Source organism: Athene noctua, chromosome 7, assembly GCF_965140245.1.
Source record: "Athene noctua chromosome 7, bAthNoc1.hap1.1, whole genome shotgun sequence".
NCBI lineage: Eukaryota > Metazoa > Chordata > Aves > Strigiformes > Strigidae > Athene > Athene noctua.
This window is the reverse complement of record NC_134043.1, coordinates 31462585-31487194: the sequence shown is the minus strand read 5'-3', so window position 1 is coordinate 31487194 and position 24610 is coordinate 31462585. Positions and strand designations below refer to the sequence as shown.

Below are 24610 nucleotides of genomic sequence, written 5' to 3'. Positions count from 1 at the left end.
CATTATCTTTTCTTCCTTATTGGAAAAGCTTTATTATCTACTGCAGGACAAATACTGATGAAACATCCTTTCAGTGTCACCAAGAAAGTACCCACACCTCAAGCTTTGCTGCAGCTTAACAAGATTAAACCACATCACAGAGATGCCACGCAGACATGAGCAGAAGTGTTCATGCTCATCTCTCCAGCGTGTTTTTCCCCAAAGGTGCTGGGCTCAGTATCGCCTCAGTGATGACTTTCAGCTAAGAGCCCTGACAGGGGACAGTCCCCCAAGGCTCTGGTGTGTGCATAAAGAGCTTAGTTTTAAAGCTAAAATGGCATAATTCATGTGACTTTTACCAGGGGAATAGGGTTCCCCTGTTCACTATAATAGCTGATTGCTATATAGTGTGCATGTTTCAGCCTGCATCACTGGTCCTCAGAGGTGCTAAAGAAAAATAACTGTCTGGTTTCAATTTGCCATTGCTCTAGTGAATAAGTTTTAGAGGTCTCCTGAGGAAGACTTAAAAAAAATAAATAAGGTGGAAACACCTGAATAGAAACAAGAAGAATTAAATTAGGAATCTTAGAGGCAAGGATGATGACAGGCACCCAGAAGAGGAGAAAGAGCGTAAGTCTTAACATAAGATGAAACAACTGTGTGCTCAAGGCAGATTGGTGTCTTGTGTGCGAGCCAGAACAAGATGGGGAGACCTGGATTTCTGTCTCTAAAAAGGTTTTCTAGACGCCAGTCACAGGCAGGAGCAAAGCTGCCTGTTACACACAGTCAGATACTGGGTTTGCTGGGATCCCTGGGAGAAAAGTCTCTGTTCAGCCATCATTGCATACAAACCACAGAGAGATCCTGGAAATGATCTTTGTCAGAGGGCAAAAGGGTTTCACACTGACAGCCCCAATATAGGGGACTGAGGTTTGTCCTGCCTTGTATTTAGGGAAACAGCATGGACATCCCACCTGTCCTACTGTTCCTCCCTACCAGTCTTGTTCCACAGCTTGCCCAGTTTATGGCCTGTCTTTGAAGAAGGCAGACCTCTGAAGAAGTGTATCAAGAGCAAATAACAACCAGTCTTTATAAAAACATAACAACAATAAAGCAGAAAAGCAAGACTGCCCACAACAGCTGGCAGCTTTTCCTCCTACAGTTACCTCTATCGGCTGCACCAGGCAGTTCTTCCACTCTCTCCTTATCTTGTGAAGTAAGCCAGAAAAATAAGGAGATGTCAAAGAGGAGGAAAGAGAAACTGAAGCTTGGAAATAATAGGCAATGAATCTGAAATTTAAAGAATATCCTTTTTTTTCCTGGTAGTATTGTTCCAAGCAGAGTGGGCTTGTAAAAGTCTAATCACTTCCCATCCGGCTCATCAATCACGCAAGGGAACTGGCCCCTTGCACAACAGAGTGAGCCTCAAATTGGCTCCCACCAATAATAAAAGGTAGCGGAGAAGGACAATCCCTTCAGAGGATTGTTTAATAAATCTTGTCTAGACAGGGAACACAAGAGAAATGGAAAAGATTTCCTGGAAGACCGTGGCCATTCAATCCCATCCTGCTTACATTATTGATACACGCTTGCTGCAACCGATAGTTTAATGTGAATTTTCATATTTTGATTCTTGTTATTCAGCACCATCCAAAATTAAACATTAAAATTTAAATATTTTAAAACAGGTGAAGGTAGTAATTGAAGCCAATGGAAATCGCACACTGGAACTATTCCTGCTGCGTGTGCTTGCCTGGCTGCAAAAATGCCAGACACAGTTGCGACTCCTCTATTTTCAGCAGTTGCTGACATTTTACTGTAATTTATTCTCATTTTCTCCTCTTCTTAAAAATAACAACACCACTACTATTCTAATAATAAACTGACAGCTCTCACGTCCGAAAGACCTTTCAGCAGAGAACTGTTTCTGCCAGCAAAGGGTGCCTAAGCTCAGTGCACGTGGATGGCTTACGGAGCATATACTGCATAAAACCCAACCGGCCCCTCACCACGTTACACTCAGCGCTACATTACCCTTTGGTTTCTTAGTCATAAGTTTTACTTTCGGTAGTCTGTCCTTTCCAATGCAGGGGCCCAACTGTCAGCTACCAGCAAAAATCCCATTCCAGTCTGTATTTGGTGTATTTTTTGATGGCTTCCTCCTCCACTTTTATCTGTCAGAAGCGCTAAAGACTCCCACAAGCCATAAAGTGTTTCTGACATTCATGGCTTTTAGATCCCGGGTTTCAAAGAACCGCTGAAGGTTATGTTGATTAAGCCCAAAGACATATTTCTAGAAAGCTGTAGCTTAAATAAAAAAGGTGTTTTGCTGTCACAGTGATCAGCCAAAACCATTACTGAACCAGAGCATATGGGAGTCGAAAGCCATCAGAGAAGCGTGTGATGTTCCAGGCTGCTAAGATTTGCTCTCTCCAGCAGAGATCAGAGGCAGCAGGAGAGCAGATGAGGCATTTAGCTCAATTAAAAAATAAACAAATAAAACCAAAAACTTGTATTGAGTGAGATGATGGCCGATTACCCACCAGTTAAGCAAAGGCTAAGAAAAATCATTGCCTCTTAAAAGTGCTATCAAACAAGAAACCTTTTTGTTTTGTGAGAGCCCCAGAGGGGCACTCTGAGATGCCTTTGGAGGATGGAGCTGAAGACGTTTAAAGAAAACAAGAGGAGCCTTTACTGGGAGCTTTCCCGAAAGCCCAGATGAAGGCCTCCTTATTTTGCTTCTGAGAAGTCCCTGCTAATCAGACACAACGGGATTCATCCTTCTGGCAAATTAACATCCAGTGGACGCTCTCTGAAGCAGATCTGATAAATATTTGCATCCACTATGAATTTGTGGCATGATGCAGCATTAAAATTTCATGGAAGAAAAAAAAAATTCAAAATTGCTTAAGGAGCTGTAGTGTTTGGGCTCCTCATAGTTCTAGGTATAGTTACAGGCAGTAGACATTGTAAAACTGCCAGTTGCTTCACCTAACAAAATTTCAGCCCTTATTAGACATAAAAGGATATGTAATTTCCTTCCAGGGGTCAGAGTTAAAACCTAGCACTTCAGGTACAGCAGTTCAGCAAGGGCTGTAACAAACACCTAAAACTTAAAAAGCAGCAAAAACCGGGACTAATCTCACAATCTGAACACAGGTTTGGAGAAAGGTGACCTGGTATGGGAGGAGCTGAGGTGCAGAAATGCAATCAAAATTATTTCTTTTTAAACTGAGATCTCAGGGAGTGTGTGAATTCTATTCAAAGTAATTTAAATAAACAGGAATTTTATAACTCCTGGCTGCAGCCTTAGCTGGCTCAGACATATTTATGCAAGTGTGCACAAATTATCTTATAATTGAAATGGTTTCCATTCAGTGCTGAACTTTTTGCATTCATATCATCAGGCCAATTGAGTTGAGGACACCTGCCCCAGGACTTATGAATGTCGATAAGGTCTCATGGAAACAGATGCTCCATACGTCCCACCGTGGGGCATTAGAAACCACCCTTACAGTGTTGTCCTCTCCGACTGCTCTAAGGAGAGACGGAAAACTTCCTAACACAGGTTGCTCTAAATGACTGTCTTGGTTCCGCTAGGATAGGGCTAAGTTTCCCCAGCAGAGTGGGGAAGGGATCTCCAGCCAGGTTACTCATACCATGCTGATGACAGGTCCTGAGAGGCAGCGGGAAGCTTCTCTTTGTGGCTTTGGTGGCCGGCAGCACACGGCGGGCTGTCCGTAACCATTGCGGTATTTCTCTGTATATCTTTTGTCTTGTTTACTGTTATTACTGTTTATTGTTGTTAGCATTGCTCCTGTTGTTGTTCAGACTGTTTATTACACTGTTGTATTAAATTTCTTCTTATTTTAACCCGGGGTTTGTGCCCTACTTGTGTCTGAGGGTGGGGGAGGGACAACATCAACGTGGTCTCCGGTCTTGGCAGGGCTTAAACCAACACAATGACACCTGAAAAATCCTTGCAGGTCGTTTACTCCTCCCTGGTGCACAAAAGCATGCAGGCATGGGCAATGAATCCCCAGTGGGATCTCTACTGGGCAAATCATCTATCTTGTGCTGTTGTGATGGAAATCTAACAACAAGAGACAATACAAAAACCATCAAACCAGGTGCAAAACAATTGGATGAAAGGGGATTTTACCTGCCTCGAGCCATTCACTCTCCATCCAGCCCCTGGGATGTGGGTGCCTGCCTTGCAGGACACAATGCAGTCCCATTGATGGAAGACAGACCCCATATGCCTGATGCACCTCTTTGTTCCCAACAGCGCCCCTGAGTTTCCTCACACAATTTTCCCAAGCAGCATGTTTCTAATGGAAGCTGGAGAAGGAAAAGGTGCCCAAAAGCACAGAGCCGAGTACACAGAAAAGCACCCGCTCTCACCAGGAACCACACGCTTTAAACTTCTGTGTACTGAAATCATAATATTGAGGTAAATGCCATAAACCCAGTATTTCCCATCGATGCTAAATAAGCATCTTACTCCATCTCAGGAACACTACGAGCACAGGGAGTTGAATGCTTGCGACAGGAAGAACTGGGGAATTTTCCAATGGTAACAGGCATGTAATATCTGCATGGCTGCAACACGTTAAGGAAAAAGCATATTACCTCTTCTATTAAATAAAGACAACACATTTTGGTCAAACACCAGAATTACAAAGCCAAAGCAAATGATATTTTTAGATTTTACGAAAATTTGCTTTTTGAATACTTCCAGCCCTATTTAGTCCCACACTGCTCAGCTACACGTACGTCCACCGACACAAGCTGAATCAATCCCAAAGCAGGCAACAGCAGTGCTGCTGCAAAAGATGAAAACATATTGATGTTGGTATAGATTTAAATGTGCTGGACCTACTCTGCCCAAGGAAATGCTGTCTTGCCTACTAGGAACACCTGTAGCGATGCCATTATTTCATGATTTGGGGACTTAGCTGTGTCATCAGTGTAGTCTAGGTGTGCATTGGCTGAGCACACACCAGATCAATTTGCAAGGTAAGGGGGCTTCATTGCAAATGAAGCAAAATTTCTCAGTTTTACTGGCCAGTAATGGAGAAATTTTTGGTCAAAAGGCCATAATAATGTCAAGGAAAAGGATCACACAAAAAAAGCTTACTTTGCAATGAGTGGATTTCCTTGCACACAGGCAAGGCTTCCCGACAGGCTCTAACCATATGTATTTGATTTTACATTTGATCAGTTTGAGTGATTCTGGTGTCACCCGACCAGGGACACTTACAGACAGTGCAAGAAATAAATGACCTTTTAACTGCATTTTTTTCTTATACATGCATTGTTCTGCTAAAATAATTCATTGTATCCTAACGAAATGAGCATGACTCGCTCCAGGAATGAATGAATACTCACTCCCGGGTGATGGGTATTTATGTGCAGGGACAAAGGGTCTGTAATGGAAGATTTATCGTTAGCGCCTGAGCCCATTTTATCTTCATTTCACATGATACCAACGAACTGAGTGTTGTTTTGGGAGTATAATTGATCTATAGCTGAAACAAATCAGCTCCGCAACTAAGTGAGGAGATGAAGTGGTGGATAATCTGTAGTTTAAAACCAGCTGTTCTGCCGAGATCAAATGATTACTTTGGCACTGAAATGATTAGCTGACAAGGGAGCGTGTTTCAGCATCCGCCATCATTACTGGGCACCACGGCCGTAACCTCCGGCCACACTGATGCCAGACACCAGAGCTAATTGACAGCATGGCTGGGATCAGCTCACCATTTGCTAAATTGATGGACCTCACCTGGCCTCAATTACAAATATCAGCATTTTCAGGAAACAAACAGAGAGAGGAGGCAGAGGAGGAGGATACCCAGGCACTAGTCAGATAACTGTGACTGCAACAAATGCCAGCAAAATGTTTTAGGTTTAAACTGAGCAGCAGTCTCTGCTTTCTACAGTAGTTTTAACACATCATAAATATATGCAAATATTTTCCTCTCATTTCTCTCTGCTTGCACATCTGACAATTATTGAAAACTGTAATTCGTCCCATCCCTTTTTGCAGTGCCCTTCCACAGGGATTCCTACAACGGCTGTTAATAGGTTTCCTCATTTTAGACAAGGTACCACCTGCTCATGGAACATCCCATGAATGGGACAGAAATGCAGAGAGGACAGAGGTTTGCAGTTGTCTTTTCTTTTTCCTTAATTGTCATCTGTGCTTTCAACTACAAGAACCTTTTCCAAACAACCTGCAGATAACTGAGGTTGCACAGCAGATGAAACATAAACATGTTCACATAACCAGGCTGCAAAGACCGGCTGCCACAGCAGCAGGGATGTTCTGCATTGAACTCATTGGCTCAGCGAGCAGGAGGGTAACCCATCTGCAGAGTACACTTCCTTTCTTCTCCCTTTTACCTAAAAATTCACCAGACTCCAAATAAAGTTAAAATAGTATTTTAAAAACTACAGCAATCTGTAAGACCTGTTAGGTTGGGTTTTCCACACTCATATCAAATCAAAACAGCTCCTTACAGCAGATGTGTTTTTTTCTAGTTGATCACTCAGGGGGTTTGAAAGGAAACCAGTAATGTTTTCTGCTTCCCAAAGAGGTTATCCCATGCTTTTGCAGAGACAGCCATGAATTCCCTGATACTCATAATGGATTTTCCTTTCCTAAGCCTTCACTCCACACCACACTTCTGAAGGATTATTATTCCTGAGGTATGCATTACACGGGGTTGTTGCTTTGGATTTACAGAAGCAATACGACACATGCCTCACCATCCCTTTAACTCCCCTCTGCCCTTTGGCCCTTTCTGGAGGGGAAGCTGGTGAGTACAGAGCTGGGAGGTTGTTTTCAGAAGCTCCCTTCCAGACTCAAGGCAGGAAGAGTCCTTCTATGTATAAATCAACAGTGCTGGTATGAAAAGGATTTAAAGCAATGATGTTCCATATCTCAAGCTTCCTCGCTTCGAGGCAGCAATATGCCTGCAGGTAGCCATAGGTGTTGGTGCGTTTCTTTGTTGGTATTACACAGATTGTTCCCTGCAGCAAGATGCAGATACTTCCACCATCACCATAATTATCCAGAATTATATAACAATTGATAACATTTTACAGCTTCTTTTCTGGCACTTCAGGATCTGAATAAATCCCAAAACAGCAGAAATCAGAATGAGTGGTGACATCAGGCTCTGGCCACCATTCAAGTTCTTGGACCATTTGGCTACATCCGTCCTATTGAGACTGAATGGCATGTACTTTGAGGGTGTCATCTCCATCTTGGGCTCATTAAGGTTGTTTTCTTAAAGCATGAGCATAAACTTTCTTAGGAAATGTATTTTTGGTATAACTTCTCTCTCCAGTGAGCAACATTAAGATATCACTATTATTTTTCCTGCACAAAACAGTGTAGGTTTGTCAAAATCCACATGATATTTCTACTTTGTCTTTTGACATTTTCAAGTTTATTATGTTCAGCCAGTACCTCAAAGCACTTCATTCTTTCTCCCTGGTAGGACTAATAACCACCAAAGGGGGAAAAGAAACACTATGTGCTATTTAATACAGCATGCAGACACCATTACCCTCCTACTTAACTTTCAACACGAGTATTAGAAGTCAATAAGACCAGTTGCACTGAACCAGCTGCAGAAGTACTGCCTTAAACTAGGTTCTCACCACTTGAACCAAAACCTCATGATTCCACCTTTCCATGATGATGTTTGACACTGGGCACATCTCACCTGAAAAGTCAGTGGTACTTGATTTCATACCCCTCAGGGTTCAGCACTCAGAGCCAGCTTGCACTATACAGCAACATGAACAACACAGACATATCCCTGCTGGCTGCTCATCTGGTTTGGCAAACCCATCCTCGATCCCAGAAAGACACATCCACTATCACCCCCTGGCCAGCTCCAATCTCCCTGGCTCCTCAGACCAGCCCCACACAGCAGAGCAGCTTTCACTAAGGACACATTCTTCTAACATCTCCTTGACATGCTATTTTTGAGGTGGATGCCTAGGAAGGCCAACTTCTCCCTCTGCCACAGCTTTCCTGGGCACCTACACAGGATGCCTGCACGACACACGTGGGGCCCAGTGCTAGTATCAGGTTTGGGGTGGAAGTGTTGCTGTTGCTGAGTGCTGCAATCTGCACAACTGTGCTGACATTTCTGAACTATAAAAGCCCTCCGGCAGGCATCTACAGAGGAAACCTTTAAAATTGATCCAGTTTAGCACAAAAACTGTTGGCTAAGCCTCCATCCGTCCCTCTGCTCCTCCACCTTTTGACACAGCTTACAGCAAAAGACTTTGCTTTCCCTTTCATACGGCTTTTAACAGCAATTCAAGCCCATTGATCCAGGACTCTGAGTCAGTGTATTACAATGCAAGATTATTCAGCTCTCTGACAGTCAGTTTGTTTAATATCATTTTATTCCATAGTAAAATGGGATTGGAGGGAGGGAGGGCTGGAGGAAAAATTGGCAACATATTGCCTAAATGCTCAGAAAAACAGAACAGTGTCACTCAAAAGGAAATAAAATACTTCCACTTGGCACAGGCTGCTATACCACAATTACTTATGTATACCTTCTCTGTGCCTTCCAATTTCAATCTCTGTTCCACAGAAAGGTTTGAGAGGGCAGGTGGACAAAGAGGAGAATAAATAATCATTAACAACATCTGACCAAAGCCTGTCATTGAGCAGCATGAAACGGTGGAGTTTATGCCATCACCTAGCTAGGGTTAAGACTAGGCTTAAAAACTCATTACACTCACCATTTAGACTGAATAACCTTTCTTTCTATGGTTGGAAGAAAACTACTCATTTGCTGTATAACCTAATAAATCCATTTATAACTTAAAAGAATTTGCAACTAGGTTTTTTCCCTGTCAGTTAGTCTAACTTTACTCCATTGTTTGCTTTAGTCCAACTTCAATTAGGCCAACATTTCTAATTGCATTGGTAGGGGAGAGCTTTACATTTACAAGAGTAAGATCATTAACAGCATAAGGTGGTTGAAAGGGAGGGCGTAATTGGTTTCACACGCCTAGAGGGAAGATCAACTTCTATAAGAAACAACACCTAATTAAGAAGGTTTGCACTGTTTTATTTTTAATAATGTCCTCCCTTCCACTACCAGTGGTTTTTTTTTAGTACCCATCACAGCAGCTTCTGGGTTCTGGCTTAGCCACATGTATTTTACCAACATGCAGGAGCTGACAGCATCAGACCCCTTCATGGACAGACAGAAGGAAGAGTCTGATGAGACATTAAACAATAGGAAAATAAATAAATTAAGAGTTTGTATTTAACAAAAAAAATAACAACCCTAGACAGAGCTATGAAACTCAATAGCTGGTTTTGTTCACGTCAAGAATTTGACTCCTGATCTGTATTTTTGTCAGTGTCTAAGATTCAGTGCCCCAAGACCAGCTGGAAAGCGCAACCAGTTTGTCAAGACACTTGGCTGGCTGTGGACAAGTGAAGGCAGGTCATGCAGTGGGGACAACACGAGGTGACAATGCTGGCCCAGGAGCTACTCCGGACTGACATGGGGCGGCATGGGGAAGGAGGTTCATTCAAAGATCCCCAGCAGATATTGCCCAAGGAGTAACGCTCTTCCACCAGCACGTGTTGATCATGAAGGGAAGGGCTGGGGTGAGCACACGCCCCCAAACACAGCCCTATATAGCAGGCTGCTAGGAAGGGAACAAGATCTGTGTCAGAGAGGAGGGGGAGAAAGGTCTTCCTGGCTGTTACTGATGCTACACGACCAAAGTGCAGGAATATGTCCATTTTGCAGACTGCTCAACAGTTTTAGAAAAGAGCCCCCGGATGTGTCCATGACATTCCCAGGGTGATGGCAGACTTTGCCAGCTCCTCCAAACGCTTTCCCCTACCATTAAACATCCTCCACACACTACCCAGGCTGAACTGCCACCAATCAGTATCCATCCACTGTATTATCTCTGCCAAACCTGGAAAGCATTCCACCTGGAGCAGTGAACCCCGTGTGTCCTGGACATATTTTTGGTACTGGGGCCTCTTGCACCTCATAATGTCCCAGCAATGGGCCTGGGAAAGCAGTGGCAATACTGTTGAATAGCAAACATCACTTGCAACCATGGATGGCACCCCATCATAAGCAGGAGTGCTCTGGTGCCCACCTGGGCTTGCAGGCACCCCTGCAGCACCCAAAAGCTGCCAGAGGGGCTCGTGAGGTTCAGCAGGAGCAGCAAGGACAGACTGCTGCCTCACATTTTGAGGACCACCAGTGCAGCCCCCTGGGCATGAGGGAGCTGCCCCACATCACCTCCCCAGCGCTCTGCTCAGCCTAACAAAGGGTGGCTTTGCTGCAATCACGAAAATGGGATAGCAAGCGAAAAGGGTATTACTGATCTTGAGCATGTGCATGGGTCTGGGTTACTCTGAATAATTTAGATCAGGCTGCTTTTATCTTTCTCCTGCTCCAGAGCTGCTACTGCTGCAATACACATGAATCAGACAGGCTTCCCGGGAGGCTGAAGGTGGGCTGCCTCCCATACAATGGGAGCTGAAAGGGAAAATACTAAGAGACAATTTAAAGAGACTCCTTAATCATCCTAGACTTCAAATCTTTACCTCTCATCTCCACGTGTGATACAGCTGAAGGAATCTTCCCTCAACTGAAGGGGACACAGGCCGAGGCTGCGGGAGAGCTGGGGAAACTCTTGGTTGCTGCCAACAAAACGAAGGGAGGAACAAAGCGCCAGGTTGGGATCCGTCCCCACATCCTCCTGGAGTCCTGGCACGGGAGCCTCTCTGAACTACCTGTACGTGGAGGTGTGTGTGTCAGTGAAGAGCCTGTTGACACCACCTGCTAGTTGCTCCACACAGATGACAGCACTTGTTTTATACAGCAAATCGATCACAGGGATGTAGACACAAGGGAACGTGGCAGCTCCTGCCTCCAGCGGCTTTGGCAGCACTCCCGAGAGACAGCTCTGACGCAGACGGGATGTGAGGAGTGGCCCGGTAACATCCCCAGCAGGCCCAGGCTCCCCTGGAAAAGCGCATCATCTGCAGCCATCCCCTGTAACAACCTCCCTGCCCCTTCCCCCCAATAAAAGCTTTTGGGGGAGTTACACAGCCCCTGGCACACATAGAGGCAAAGGGCAGCTTTACAGTCCATCCCTGCGCCAAAACAGAAGCCTTCATTTCTGCAGCACACACCTCTCCGCCTAAACACAAGTGGCTATTTCAGGCTGTATCTTTCATATGAAGCCACCAAAAATAATTGCTAAATTAATGGGGCAATACCTAATGTACATATATTTGGTTACAGCTTGGCAAACCCAGCTCGAGGATTAATTTAATTTAATTAAAAATTGAATTCAAGCAGAAGAGTATCAGTTTGCAGAGTCCTTAAGTTTTTCTCTGCTGAAAGCAAAGCCCCAACTCCATTGCAGAGCTGATTTGGGCTGCTTGCTGGTGTTGTATTGCTGTAGGGAAAGGGTGAGAGGGGAAAAAGGTTGCACAAGTGGGTTTTTCAGTTTATTCTAGAGAGAAGACGTTGGTGTATGGAAGAGAAAGGAGCCTCCTAGCCGTTATTCTGCCTGTTGCAATGCCCTGGACAGCTATAAAAATAAAAGAATAGGGCTGGGAAGAGTATAAAACCCGAGTCAAAAATTGTCTGTGGGGAACTAGCAAAAGCATTAGCGGCTTGGAGAGATGAAGCTGCTGGGTTTGTAAACAATGCTAAAAGAAGGCTGTGCGAGAGCCAGACAGAAATAGCTGTGTGGCAAGTGAGGCCATGACGGCAGGGCAAGGAAGAGGTGGGAGGTGGGGAGAGGGCTTGGGGTCACCTGGTGCTGCTCTGCAGCTCCAGCCAGGTCTGGAGGGAGGGAGCAGCCACCACAGCGCAGGGGTAGCACAGTGGGCTCAGGGCGGCTGTCAGATACTCGGGATTATTTGCGTCCCTGAGTGGGCAAGAAGGGCTGGGCACAAGCGGGAAACCTTGGCAGAAAGACAGGGAGGGAGGCAGATGGGAGGCTGGCAGCCGTGCAGGCAGCTTTTTGCAGGGAAGGAAGGGGAGGTGTGAGCAGGGTCCCTATGCTGCCATGTTGCATCTAGCAGAGGAGATGCACCAACAGCAGCTAGAGGGTTTCACACCAGAGAGACCTCAGCAGAGGTATGATTTGAGTAGGACCATGACCTATATCTACCAAAAATGGGTGGAAACCAGACATGTTGTTGAAAAAGGGGTTCTAAGCATCTGTGGAAGGGAAGCACAGAGGCTGCTAAGGGCATTCTGTGGAACTACAACGACATACTTGCATGACAGACACCTGACTGGGACAGAACAGGAAAGCAGACACTGCAAAGACATGAGTGCTGTCCTATCGGCATATCTCAAAGGGGAAAAGCAACTGAAGCACAAAAATAACGTGATGCCTCTAAACGTATTTATGCCAGAAAGCACAGGATACCTTTTACCTACCAGCCAGGAGGCTCTAGGAGTAGCGGGGTGTGACGGAGCTGGGTGAGATTACGTTAGGGACTGTGTGGCATGTGATATTTGTCTTCGATAGCAGGGCCCAGGCACCAACCATCCAGGTGCTGTCCCACACATCAAGAAATGAGGGAAACATGAACACCAATTACCATAATAGTGCCTGGCACTCAGCTACTCACAGCGGCTGCAGCACCGGCTTCCTACTTCACTACCTGCTTCTCAACACAGGACAGGTCTGGAAGACCCTGCAAATCCATGCGTTCCTCACCCTGGTAATCAATAATCCTGGGCATTCTAAAGGCAGTTTAAACCTCTGGGATTATTTTAAACTACTGATTCTGCAAAAGCCATGGGAAATGGGAGAAGCAGCTGTTCTCCCAGGGGAGAGCCGTATCACACATGATTTTTGCAGTTAGCCTCTGCTCCCACTCCACCCTCTGAGTTTGGGATCTAACTCACTTTAAACATGGCTCGAGTTCATCCAACACAGTTGGCAGCTGATCACAGCCTGCCTAAAACAGTTTGTCAATGCCAGAAGCATGGCCTGGCATGCTGCTGGCCTCTTATAACCCACCCAGCACAGCAGTTGCTTTTATTGCCATGGACAACCTAGCCAGGTTTGTGCATCATGTTGGAGGTGGCTTCTTTCCACCTGGATTTGTGTGGCACAACAGTCCTGCTCCTCACACCGCTACTGGCACACCATTTGGCTCTATGTGCTTTGTTTTCTAATGGGTAAGGTGCAGGGTGAGGGTGCAAGGCAGGTGTCAATTACAGATAAATACATACATATATTTGATTTCCAGGTCTGTAACTACCTGGAGGTTGCTTTGCCTCTTGCCAGCCAAGGACAACATGTGCTGGCAAGTCTCTCCTGATGCAACCCACTGCAGGACAAATGCTACAGGGCAGCTTTGCACAGTGAACCCTCCCCAAATCCCCTTGGCTGGTGTAGGGCTGGATTGCAATGCTTTCCAAGGACTCCTGGGTAAATCCCCTCTCCACATAGGCACAGCCACCCTGCAGCCTCTTTTTCTGGGGGACTCCTGACAGTCCCTACTCCACATTCTGCTCCCTTTTTGCTGAGCTGGAACCTTACTGAAGCCTGTCAACTGAGAATTAAGATAACATTTTGCAGCAGAAGAGGATGCAGGGCTGTGCTGCCAGGCCTTCAGGAGCTATACATATCATGAGAGTGATCTGTCGAGCAAACTGGACAAGGCAATACCCTCCTGTCTCTGTGTTCCCCTTCCTGACACAGCTGTTCAGACTGCAGGCTTTCTCCATGCCCGCATCGCTGCTGAGCTCTGCTGCTGGAGCTTTCAGAAGGGTTTGTTTTCACCCATTTTGCTATAAAAGCTTCAAAAAGTTACTTTTTTTCTAAACCAGAAGCAGCTCCAGATGCCATGGGGACAGGCAGCAATGCTTTGCAACCAACTCTTCCCATAGGTGCTCTAGCAGTCCTCCCCGCTCAGAGGAATCTGTCTGACCCAGTCTTCCTCCAAGACTGTAACACAACCAGAAGCAAATACGTATAAAATCCAAACCCCCAAATTCCATCTGCCAAAGTATAAATGTGATTGTAAGGAAAGTAATAAGTACAGGCTGGCTTAGGTTTTCACCGAGCACGCAGTTCTGTGCACTGACAAAGGGAAGATGGGGCTATACATCTTTGCAGTAACTACAGCGGCTGTAAAGCTGCCCACCACAAAACGCCCACCCTGTTAAATGGCACGCAGATAGCTGCCAACATAACTGTGGCTGAGGGTGCTACAGAGGCACTACAGAGGTAAATGAAAAAAGAATTTATAAAGCAGTGTTAGATCATTTTCGAAGGCTGTTGATTGTGGTTAGAAATAAGTTTCATTATCATTTCAGAGAATTATTGCAGGGAAAAGCACAGAACTTTGGTCATGTCTTCTAAAATAAATAATCTGAATTGGTTAAATAAAATCCAAGCACGAGAAGACAATTTACTGACTGTGAATTGCTAAAAGCCTGGGGATTAGTCAAAGAAAACTCTCGATTACCAAATGTGTTTAACAGAACAAGAGTACTTGCAGAAGATTGTTTTGTGGTATACTAATTGTGTATTTTATTTTGAAAATTGAATACAGAGATGCTATTAAGAAATAAGAACTGTCCACAATACAAACTGTCAGCTTTGCCAAGTGAAACTAAAATAGGTTCCCATTTCTGAACTCAGTCGTTTGCAATATGAACTAGTGCACAATCTAAGCTTTTCTCAATATTTTTTCTGAAATCCAAAGCAGGGAAAGAAATCTTAGCTCTAGCCTTGACGAGACTGTGGACATGCACAAGCTCAACCAGCTCAGTTCCACAGAACAAGTCCTAGCACAAAATTCTGGCCCATGTAATTGGTTGAAGGATGCCAGGAGTTGAGAAGCAGTGGAATATGGAGCCCGACCTCTTCCCACCATCACTGTTGACTTGCTGGGTGAGGCTGGACATGCAACAGGGACAAGGGAGATCTCAGGGCCTGTTCTCCACAAATTATTTGTCCTGCCCAGTTCAATCATGCTCTTGGAAACCGTAAGTGCCTTTCCCTGCTGCAGCCTATGCTAGTGGAGAGCGTGCCTCAGCTGCAACAGGGATGTGCTACACCAGCAGCAACGCGCTACGTTAACCTAAGCCTCATTTCATTGCTGAAGCTTGCAGTGGTGGGACTGAATTACCCTGGAGTACATATTATGTGGGAAGCTTGAGCCTCCAAAGAATAACAAAGAAAACCAGCTATCAGCCCACAGTCAGAAACATCTTGCCTTTCCCAGCACTCAGGCTTAGACACGTTTTTTCCCCCTACCGAGTGCTCCTTTCCTTTGCCAGGACTCAGGGTGCAGGGAAGCACGGAGCAGCAGGAACAGAGCTAATGGAGCTGGAGGGTAGCACACACAGAGGACAACTTCACATTGCATTTGCTCACCCTTGTTTTGGCCACGGATGGGCAAGCAATAACACAAACAGAAGCAAAAATAAAATCCATAAAACTGTACCAGCAGATTGGCGGTACTGTTCTACACACATGAAAATGCAAGGAAAAAAATATTAGTATATGCAATCCCTTCTTAGATGAATGGAGCTCCTCATGACCCCAAAGCCACGCACTTGCTTGCAGGCCTGGAAGTTTAAGTGGTTGAGCATTTCATTCAGGTGATAGGCAGCCCTTTTTAGTCTTAATCAGCAGATATCCAGAGAGCTAACTCACAGACATAAAGCAAATCTACTTAGGGAATAAATGTCTAAATAAATATGAGAGATGAGATGCTGATCTTTTAATGTTCCTCTGCAGGGTAAATAGAATTATGGGGGTTTTTCACTTCAATTCATTTATGGTATTAGTTTTATTATTGCATGATAAAAAGGCTCAGCCTGGCTAGCTCACTAGCTCTTCCCTCTGTTCTGGAGTGAGAGGCTTCCCAGCTAAGCTGAGCACTAATGAAAAGGCAGACAGGCAGCAGGCAAAGCCACAGTACTCATCAGCCAGACGTACAGGTACGTCAGTTGCCTACCTGAAACCCATTTGGTGGAGAAAGTGGGCAAATATTGCAACAGAGAATAAGGAAAATTGGAGCAGGCTAGAGGAGCATCATCTTGCATGACAAGTTCACCATATTTAAGTCTGAGACAAATAGCCTTTCTTTTAGTTATCTCCCATCTGCCACCTTCATTAGACCATTAAAACCATTTTTAAAATGATCAAACAAGTAATACTGCCTAACGAATGAATGTCGAATTATCAGCGTAAATATGCCAACATTTATTTATTTATTTGCCTCACCAAGAACATGTTCTCCTCTGTTTGGTTTTCTATTTTAATGACTACAATTTATCATATTAACTAGACTTCCAGTTTGCTGTGTTTTGTTTCAAGTTCTGTTTTTTGCTGAGACATCTGCGAGAGGGCAGTCACAGGTAAGAGAAGTAATAAAACTAATAAAAAAGCAATAGTAACTGTCACCAAAAACACAGAACCACCTTCGTTTACTGCACAGGGCCCTTCTTTCTTCCTCTCATTTGCTGATTTTATGGCCCACTTTTCACTAATATTTTACTCTGCTTATAGCAGCTCTCCACAAGGAACGTTAATTCCTTAATTTCCAAATAATTTGCTTTCCCTACCTACCAGCAGCAGCGTAAGGAGGAAGGAAAGCCAAAGCAGGAGAATTGTCCGTGATGAATTCAAGCCATGCATGATGGCCCAGTCGGGGGTTTCAGAAGGCATTTGAAACTCCAGCAACGCCCGAATCGGTGCGGGGATCCTGCCCACACAGGAGGTAACTATCTGCCGCCTGTCTCACGCAGTGGGAAACGTTAGTCCAGCTGCACCAAGGCTATATATTTCACAGCACAAGCATATGTGTTTTTCCCACCTGTCACAACTGTGAAATGTATAGATAGCATTTACTTCCTAGGCATTCGTCAGTCAAATTAACAGGCAACCTGTTAGTCTGAGTGCAATTAGCACCCCAAACTTTACTCCAGGCATATTTGGTAGCTGAATTATGCTTGCAGATCTTTTAGCAGCTTAGTGTAGGCTTTGAGTAAATATAAGCTAACATATAGAGTGGAAATCCCGTGAAATCCCCAACAAATTTAACACGAAGCAAAGCTAAACACGCTCTTGGGGAATCTGCTTTGCCTTTGTTAGAACTTGTAATGGAAAGTTCACATTTTTACAAACTGAAATTGAGCACTAGGTTCATCCAAGACCCAGCAAACCAAACAACTGAGTGTAACACAACCTGCTGGGGCTGACTCCTGCCACCCTCTTCCTGCTGCCAGATTTAAATTTCCCCGCTCCCGCTACATGCTTTTTATGAAAATGGCAGTTACATACAGACACTCATCTTGAAACATGACATTAGCACTTTGTGTACATACGTGCAAGCAATGCCATATGATACACGCAGTGTAAACACTATATGTGTCATGGTTTGACTTCTTCTGTTGGAGAGTGTGTCTAGCACAGCCTGCAATCACACTGCCATGGGCTGTCTTTTCTACTATGCTCCTCACAGCTACATACCAGTTTCTTCCATGTTGCAGTCACATCGGCTGCAGCACCCACAGATGTCCACCTGAATGCACTGGATCACTCCTTTACTGGCATATTTCTTCAAACATAATTAGTTTTAGAATGCCAAATAATGACGGGTATTCACCTTTCCCCTCCTTGTGGTTGCTAGCACGTTAACAGGAAACGTAGAAACCACACTGAAATGTTCCTTCACAAACCCGAAAGCACGCTATTTACTCAAGATGCAAGGAGGGAGAAGGGAGCACACAACCCAGGCTCCACGGTGGCAGGACAGCCTTGATCTATCACAAACTTCCCCTGGATGCTGGAGGTTCAATTAGGCTCATAACTCCAGTCTTGTACACGAAAGGGTGTCTACGTTCATTCAGAAATCACCTTTTTTTTCTGTTTTCTTAAATGCTCCACAAACATTGCCCAGAGTTCTTCCCTTGCTTAGTCTGATAACAATCAGTCCATATATAGCATTTTACTAGAATTAGCTTCTCCAAGCCTCTGGTGCTTATCTGCACAATTCTCTGACCTTCCTAAACCCTACCTTACCTGATCCATACCTGTGTGTGGCAACACAGTGATAGAGACCTGCAAAGTATCGGTTTTCTGCATAGTGACATGGCTTTCTCCCTCGAGTGCTGGACAAATCTAAACGACACATACTCAGAGCACCTGTCACTGCAATGACATTGCTCTTGTTTCTCTGCACATCTGTGACATTTTATTATCCTCTTATACTGCAGTGGAGCTGGTGGGAAAGAGACCTGCCCTTCTCAGCCTTGCACCCGTAGCTACTCTCCTAAACAGAAGACAGAGGAAAGGAAAAAGAAGATTGCTTACCCGCAGGAAGGAGAGGTCTCGGTTGTGCTCAATGCTGGTGATTTCCAGGTTGCCCATAACTACCTCACAGTTCTCATAGTACTTGCGCAGGGCCCGATACTGCTGCTCCAGGTCAGAGAGGGAGCTCAGCTTATTCTCTGTGCCAGCACACACTGCAAGAAACCACAGGGCAAACAATCAGGATGAGTGTGGAAGAAGGGCATAGGAGCAAAGAAGGGAGTAAAGTTTTCATACAGGGATATGCATAATTGTAACAAAAATCCTGAATTATTCACAGGATTGAGCCATTCAAAAATAAAAAAAACAAAACAAAACAAAAACCAAAAAAACCCAGCACAAGTTATCTGAATATCAGCAGTAGAGACAGGCAAGTACAAATACGGTCCATGACCATCTCAGCAATTTCAACACATCTCACCAAACAGAATGAAGTGTTGGTTATTACCACCAAATGCAAAAAGGCTGAAAATGCTGGAAAAATGCAAAACCAGTTGACCCCAGCACCTAAAGGGCCAAACCCAGGTCTCAGCAAAGTCCCTACTAGTTCTGCCAATGACAGAATCAGACACTGAACAGAGATATGCCAATCACAAACTAAAGGACATAAGGCTGGAGAGACCCATCCATCCAAGCTGATCTGGGTAGTCCAACATTACCGCTACTCAACTGATGCTCAGAACAGTCTGTTGGACAAGCGAAGAACAACCTGATCAGAAGGCTTATATCCCAACATTGTTTTCCCTATCACTTTCCTTAAGACCCCAGCTCTTCCCATCTTTATGCAATTAGGTAGGAGAAAGACAAAACCCACATTGTCTTTCCACAAGTCACCAGACTAAATGTACAGTGGAGATGTGTCAGACGACTTAGGAAACGCCATCCCAATACAGCTAGTTTTCAGTAGGTGCCCTTTAATATTATACTACTATGTTCTAAATTTTAAAGTGTGGTTCAAAGCTACTGCAGAATAACAGTTCAGCTCAGTCTATTAGCTTGCCATGCATCAAGCGATGACAAAAACGAATGCGGGAAAGCAGCACAGAAGCAGCATTTTACAACAGTTCTTCATGCAGCTCTGAACCTGCCAGGACAGCAGTGCTACTTAGATGGTCAAATGTGGGTCTGGGCCTTATTTTTTTTTGCATGCGCTTACTTTTCTTCTTTACCAACAGTTTTTGGTTTGTTATCTGTGAGCAAATTAATCTGAATATATTCAAACTTTTGAAATGGGCATTATATTATGCAAAACATGAGCCAGACCAGAATAGCATTTCTGGAGCCATTCCCACTCCTGGATTAGATCAATACAAACAAAACTCCCCATTACTGGAGGCATAATCAGTAAAATTGGCTAAAATATGCTCTTTTGAATGATGCAGGTCCTTTTTATAAATATCAAAAGTAATTAGGTTTTTGAGTACTACTATTATTGACTGTTTACTTACTACATCCGTGTGTGTCCCCCGTTCCCCCCCATGGGAACAATTCTCATCTCTGTCTTCTGCTGGGGTCTCTCTGCTGCACAGCAATCTGCTCTTGTGCCAGGGCACTTCAAGCTTCAAGCAGCTTCTTGGTGTAGGGCTTCAGGAGGCAGCCAGAAACCCACAAACTGCTCAAAGTCTTCTCCCAGGGAAACTCCCTCTGCCCTAAGAACAGCAGCAAAAATCTGTTCCTCCTGAACCTTAACTCCCCACCCGGGAGGGATAGCAAGGGCTGGTTTCATTGCCAGCCATTCACAGGATGAAGGTTTTATCAGATCATTTTCAGGTTCATCTTCAGACCTAAGATGAACAGGCACTACATGGGATTGCTTTTTCCAAATATGCATTTGGTCTAAACGGGATGTGATATTTTTTTTTATTTCTTTCTATGACCTGTAAAAGTAAAATTTCAAGGTCCTTGCTAAGTTTTAAAACTTACTACCACTTCGTTTCAAGGCATGAACATTTTAAAGCATGAATATTCCCACTTTGAAACTTTTCTTGTAAAACCTTACTACTTAGAGTAAAACATATCTAAATAAGATTTTATTTATAATGTTTTTAATAGTAATTTTTGGCGATTCCCAAGAAGGAAAGACATGATCCCACTGGAACCTGACGTACCTCTGCTGGACTGGGAACACCTGGAAGGATTAACTACTACTGCTAGGGGATGGCACATCTTTCTTTTTGAAATACAAAGCTTTGTCCTAGATCATATTTAGAGCTTTATTCAGAACAACCTCAAGATCTGCCGTACAAGCATCTCCACCCTTTAGGGAGATGCATGCCTGTCCCATTTAGAAGATGTCTAAAAATGTTTGCTACCAATTACAAAATCAGTTAGTTTGCTTATTCCTTAAACGCAGCAACATCTGTAACAAGATTTGACTGTGTTTCCAGCTGAATAAGTATTACTCTGTTTTAAGGCTCCTGAGGACTAATAAATAATTTCTCTTCCATTTCACAATCAGTGCTAAGGATCAACATAGCTCAGAAAACAATTCCAGCAGCTCAGCTAATAAAGGTACATGCTGCAACACTGATATTTCATGTTGCACACCCATTAAATGTTTCCCAAAAGCTAATTTAGCCATTTGTTGCTGTAAGGAGGCAGAACACCTGGAGCCTGCTCTTGCAAGAGGATTCAACAGGGGCGAAGCCAGCCTAGACATAATCCAAGGCTGCAGGTTTTCTTTGAGTAAAATTAATTTTGTACAACTGAACCACTGCAGTAACTACTCCCAGCTTTTGATATTGTTATGGAAATCAATTCTTTCAGATAAATAAAATCTTAAAAGCAAATTTAGAAGAAATCATGTTGATGCTTTAAATTTACCTCATAGTAAATCCAAACATTTAATTTCTGTTTTAAAAAAATAAATGCCCTCTTTTGCTATGCAAAACATCTCCTCATCTCAGCTCGCACCTGGGCCTCTGCTGCATGCCTGATACATGGCAAAAGGTCAGTGCAAAGCAGTTCCCCCTGGGCCTGCTCCGTCACAAAATTTGGGAAAACAGGGAAAGTCACTGCCCAGCATCAGTCCTTCCAACCACTGCATGGTCTGACTTAGCTTTTGCAGCTCTGTCAGGTCATCTCCTCTCAACAGAAATAAAAGCAAATGGTTATAGATTGCCTCAGATCAAGTCATACACTGAACACAAGAGTATCCTACGTCAATCAGAGGGTGCAGCAGTGCAGATTTTTTGCCATCAGTACCCAACAAGCAGTGCAGCCCATGCAGAAACAGTACTTGGAGTGAGAGAGAGACCCAACCTGCAGAATGAGTTGAAGTCCCAAAGCAAATGTGGGTGTAACCATGGATCATTAATAATCTACTGTTACAGTAAAACATTAATCTCTCTGTATCTCAGTTTACAGCATGGGTTTTGAACATACACTTTTGATGCACCCAATAATTATGCCAGATTCAAAATACAGAAGAGAAAAACTATGAAAGTAATTAAGAAAAGCAGATTAGATCAATCATCACTTGAAGGAGGATAGAGCTGGGGCAGTACCTCCATCCTTCACAGAGAATCCTTTAAAGTGGAGAGATTAGATATGCTGCTGGCATTTTTTTTAAGGCAAAATACAGACTAATAGTGTAAAAAGCCATTCCCGCCATGAGGGAGAAATGCTGCTGCCATGTACAAGTACAAAGGTGCTCCTGCTTGCCCACACATGCCAGGAGCCAACGTGGGAAGGACACAATCAAAAAGCATGCTGTGAACAGCAAATTTTATCCTCCCACTTTGAGCCACAGGAGGCAATTCCCAGCTGCTCCAGGGCAAAAATAATCATTCTAGATCTGATCTGCCCAATTGTTAAGAAGGACTAAAGTAACCCCACATGTGAGCTGGGAGCTGAGAAGGATTTGCACAGGATCCCCAGTCCCTCTTGCCCCTGAACTTGATACAGAGCACAAACATACCCCTCATCTCTTGGAAGGGCAACAAGCAGCTCTTTAAAATTAAGTGCCAAAATAATACATATTTTCAGGGATGCTTCAGACATAGATAGGCATAAACATAAGCACAATAAAGTGCATTTCTTTCTCATGCCATGCAAAACCACCATAATCTGTATTTCATAAACTTTCTTCAAAGCACTATTGTCAGAAACACTATTTTATATAGCCCCAGAAACCAATGAGTACAAGAAAATAAAGATTGGATGTTAAAAGCAGTCCCTGAAGCAGAACATATCCTGGTTAATAAAAAATACTAATTCCCCTGCCTCTAACAGAGGTCAAAAAATAGCAGCTTTTAAGATGAGCCTCCAGTCTGCAGCTTCTCTCACTGTTGAGCATGTCTGAGCACGTATACTCCCAACTTACTCAGGAGGTCTTACAGAGGTATCTCCATGAGGGAAACCCTTCAGTGCCATTTTGATACATGCCCAGGAAAATCTGTCGTCCCTTATGTTCTCCCCGATGGAAACCCCAGCGAGCTGCTGACTGACAACCTGTACCAGGTTACCAGCGTGCCACGCAGCTCTCAAACACATCTATTCACCAACCTGCACATGGCCATTCACTCTCTCTTTCCGTATTCTGGCAACAAACTTCACAGAGCACACACGCGTATGTGTCCAGAGACACCCCTGACTAATGCTATCCTGAAGCTGAAGGAATGTGCACCTTCACATCTGGGAAGCCCCAAACCACCAGTGACAGCAGTAGGTTAGTCTACCAGCCCGTGGCTGCTTCTCATCTACGCCTCAAAAGGGGACCATTTTAGGTAGGCAATGGGGCACAGCCTGCTTGGCCATCACAAACGTGGATTGCAGTCTTTACTCACACATGCACACTTCACATTCAATTGTTTACTCATTACCAGCTACCTAAGGTGACAGTGTCTCAGCTCCCAATGGCCCCAACTGCAGCAGTAATAATCGTCTGTATTGAATTGAATTTATGTTTTTCATCAATATTCATGCACATGACTTGGAAATTAATTTCCCATTGACTTTTTTTCATAACAAAGGCAAATCATTTGGATGCTCACTCAAAGGTAGCAAATAATGTAGGCATTTTAAAATGTCCTTTAGCTTCTGCTTTTTAGGACATTATTTTGCTCTGCTCTGTTGACGATAAATCTATACATTAAATTAAGAAATTACTTTTGACTCCATCTAGTTCTGTTTCATGCAATACTAACGGATTTTATAGTGCTCCCAGCTCAACAGACTAACTAACTTTAGGAAAGACTTGTTTCATTTCTTATTCAACCCTTTTCTGGATTTGCCTGCATGTAGAGTTACTCGGGAAGAGTGAATCACATCAGCTCCAGCATGGCCACCACCCACTCGAAGTAACCGTGTCTGACTCCTCGCCCAAAGGACATTCAGACAAACTGTGACGAGGCATCTTTGTTGCCAACACCAAGGCAGTTACCTCGAGCATCTGGATATATTCTTTTGAATCATAAAACATTTATTATTATCTCTCGGGCGAGGACGTGCGAGAGCAGCATGTTTACCCTGCACCAGCCTCTGCCTGAATGCAGCACAAGCTCCCTTTGTTAATCAGTTTGTGAAATGGGCCAAAAATGCAAGAGGAGGCTTAAACTCTTGGACTACTCATTTCAGGATCATGTTTATGAAAAGAGTATCACACATTCCTTCATCCCAGACAGGACAAGCCCAACAAGAGTCAGCATCTTCTTCTAACACACTCTTTTCCCATACTTCCCATTTATTTACTTAATTAGCTGTGTTGTTACAGACAGCACCATCATCAGTGTTTCTTGAAAGGCAGCTAACGTAACTTTTATTAATAATTGCAAACACTCATGGCAATTTGTTAAGACCCCCAGATGGGGGGAAACACTCGAGTCCCTTAAGGAACAACTAATTACCAGCAACGCCACAGCAGTCCCCATTCATTTCATTATGCTGCGCGCTCTCAGCAACAGCCTGGGCACCCTGTCATGTACGCACACAGAAGAAGGGATAAACACACTTTTAATCCTTTCATTATTATTTTACAGCTCTCCCTGAATGAGCTGCAAAAGCCCTAAATTTTCATGCAATTATGCACGTGCTCACAAAGGGAGGAACTGCCTGCACTTACAGTCTTGCAGATGTCTTCTGGGAGAAGGCTAAACACTCCTTGAGGTCACCAGCCGGTTTCCTGTAAACCCAGTGGTTTTGGAGAACGTTTGAAAATTAGAGGCTTGCTTTCCCTAGGTAAGAGACTGTAATGAAGGAGAGCATAATTTTCTCTGTACTCCTAATTAAAAGCTCAGCTGGCACAAGC

General features: G+C 44.1%; 1 protein-coding gene across 4 annotated transcripts in view; it reads right to left on the bottom strand.

Annotated features, from left to right (window-relative positions):
* The window catches only part of ERBB4 (erb-b2 receptor tyrosine kinase 4), a 648261-nt gene that overhangs the window by 391376 nt on the left and 232275 nt on the right, over positions 1-24610 (bottom strand). For all 4 annotated transcript variants that reach the window (XM_074910349.1, XM_074910351.1, XM_074910348.1 and 1 more), the window contains exon 2: positions 18367-18518. In XM_074910349.1, the coding sequence (XP_074766450.1) occupies positions 18367-18518 (152 nt within the window). The remainder of the gene's footprint in view (positions 1-18366; positions 18519-24610) is intronic.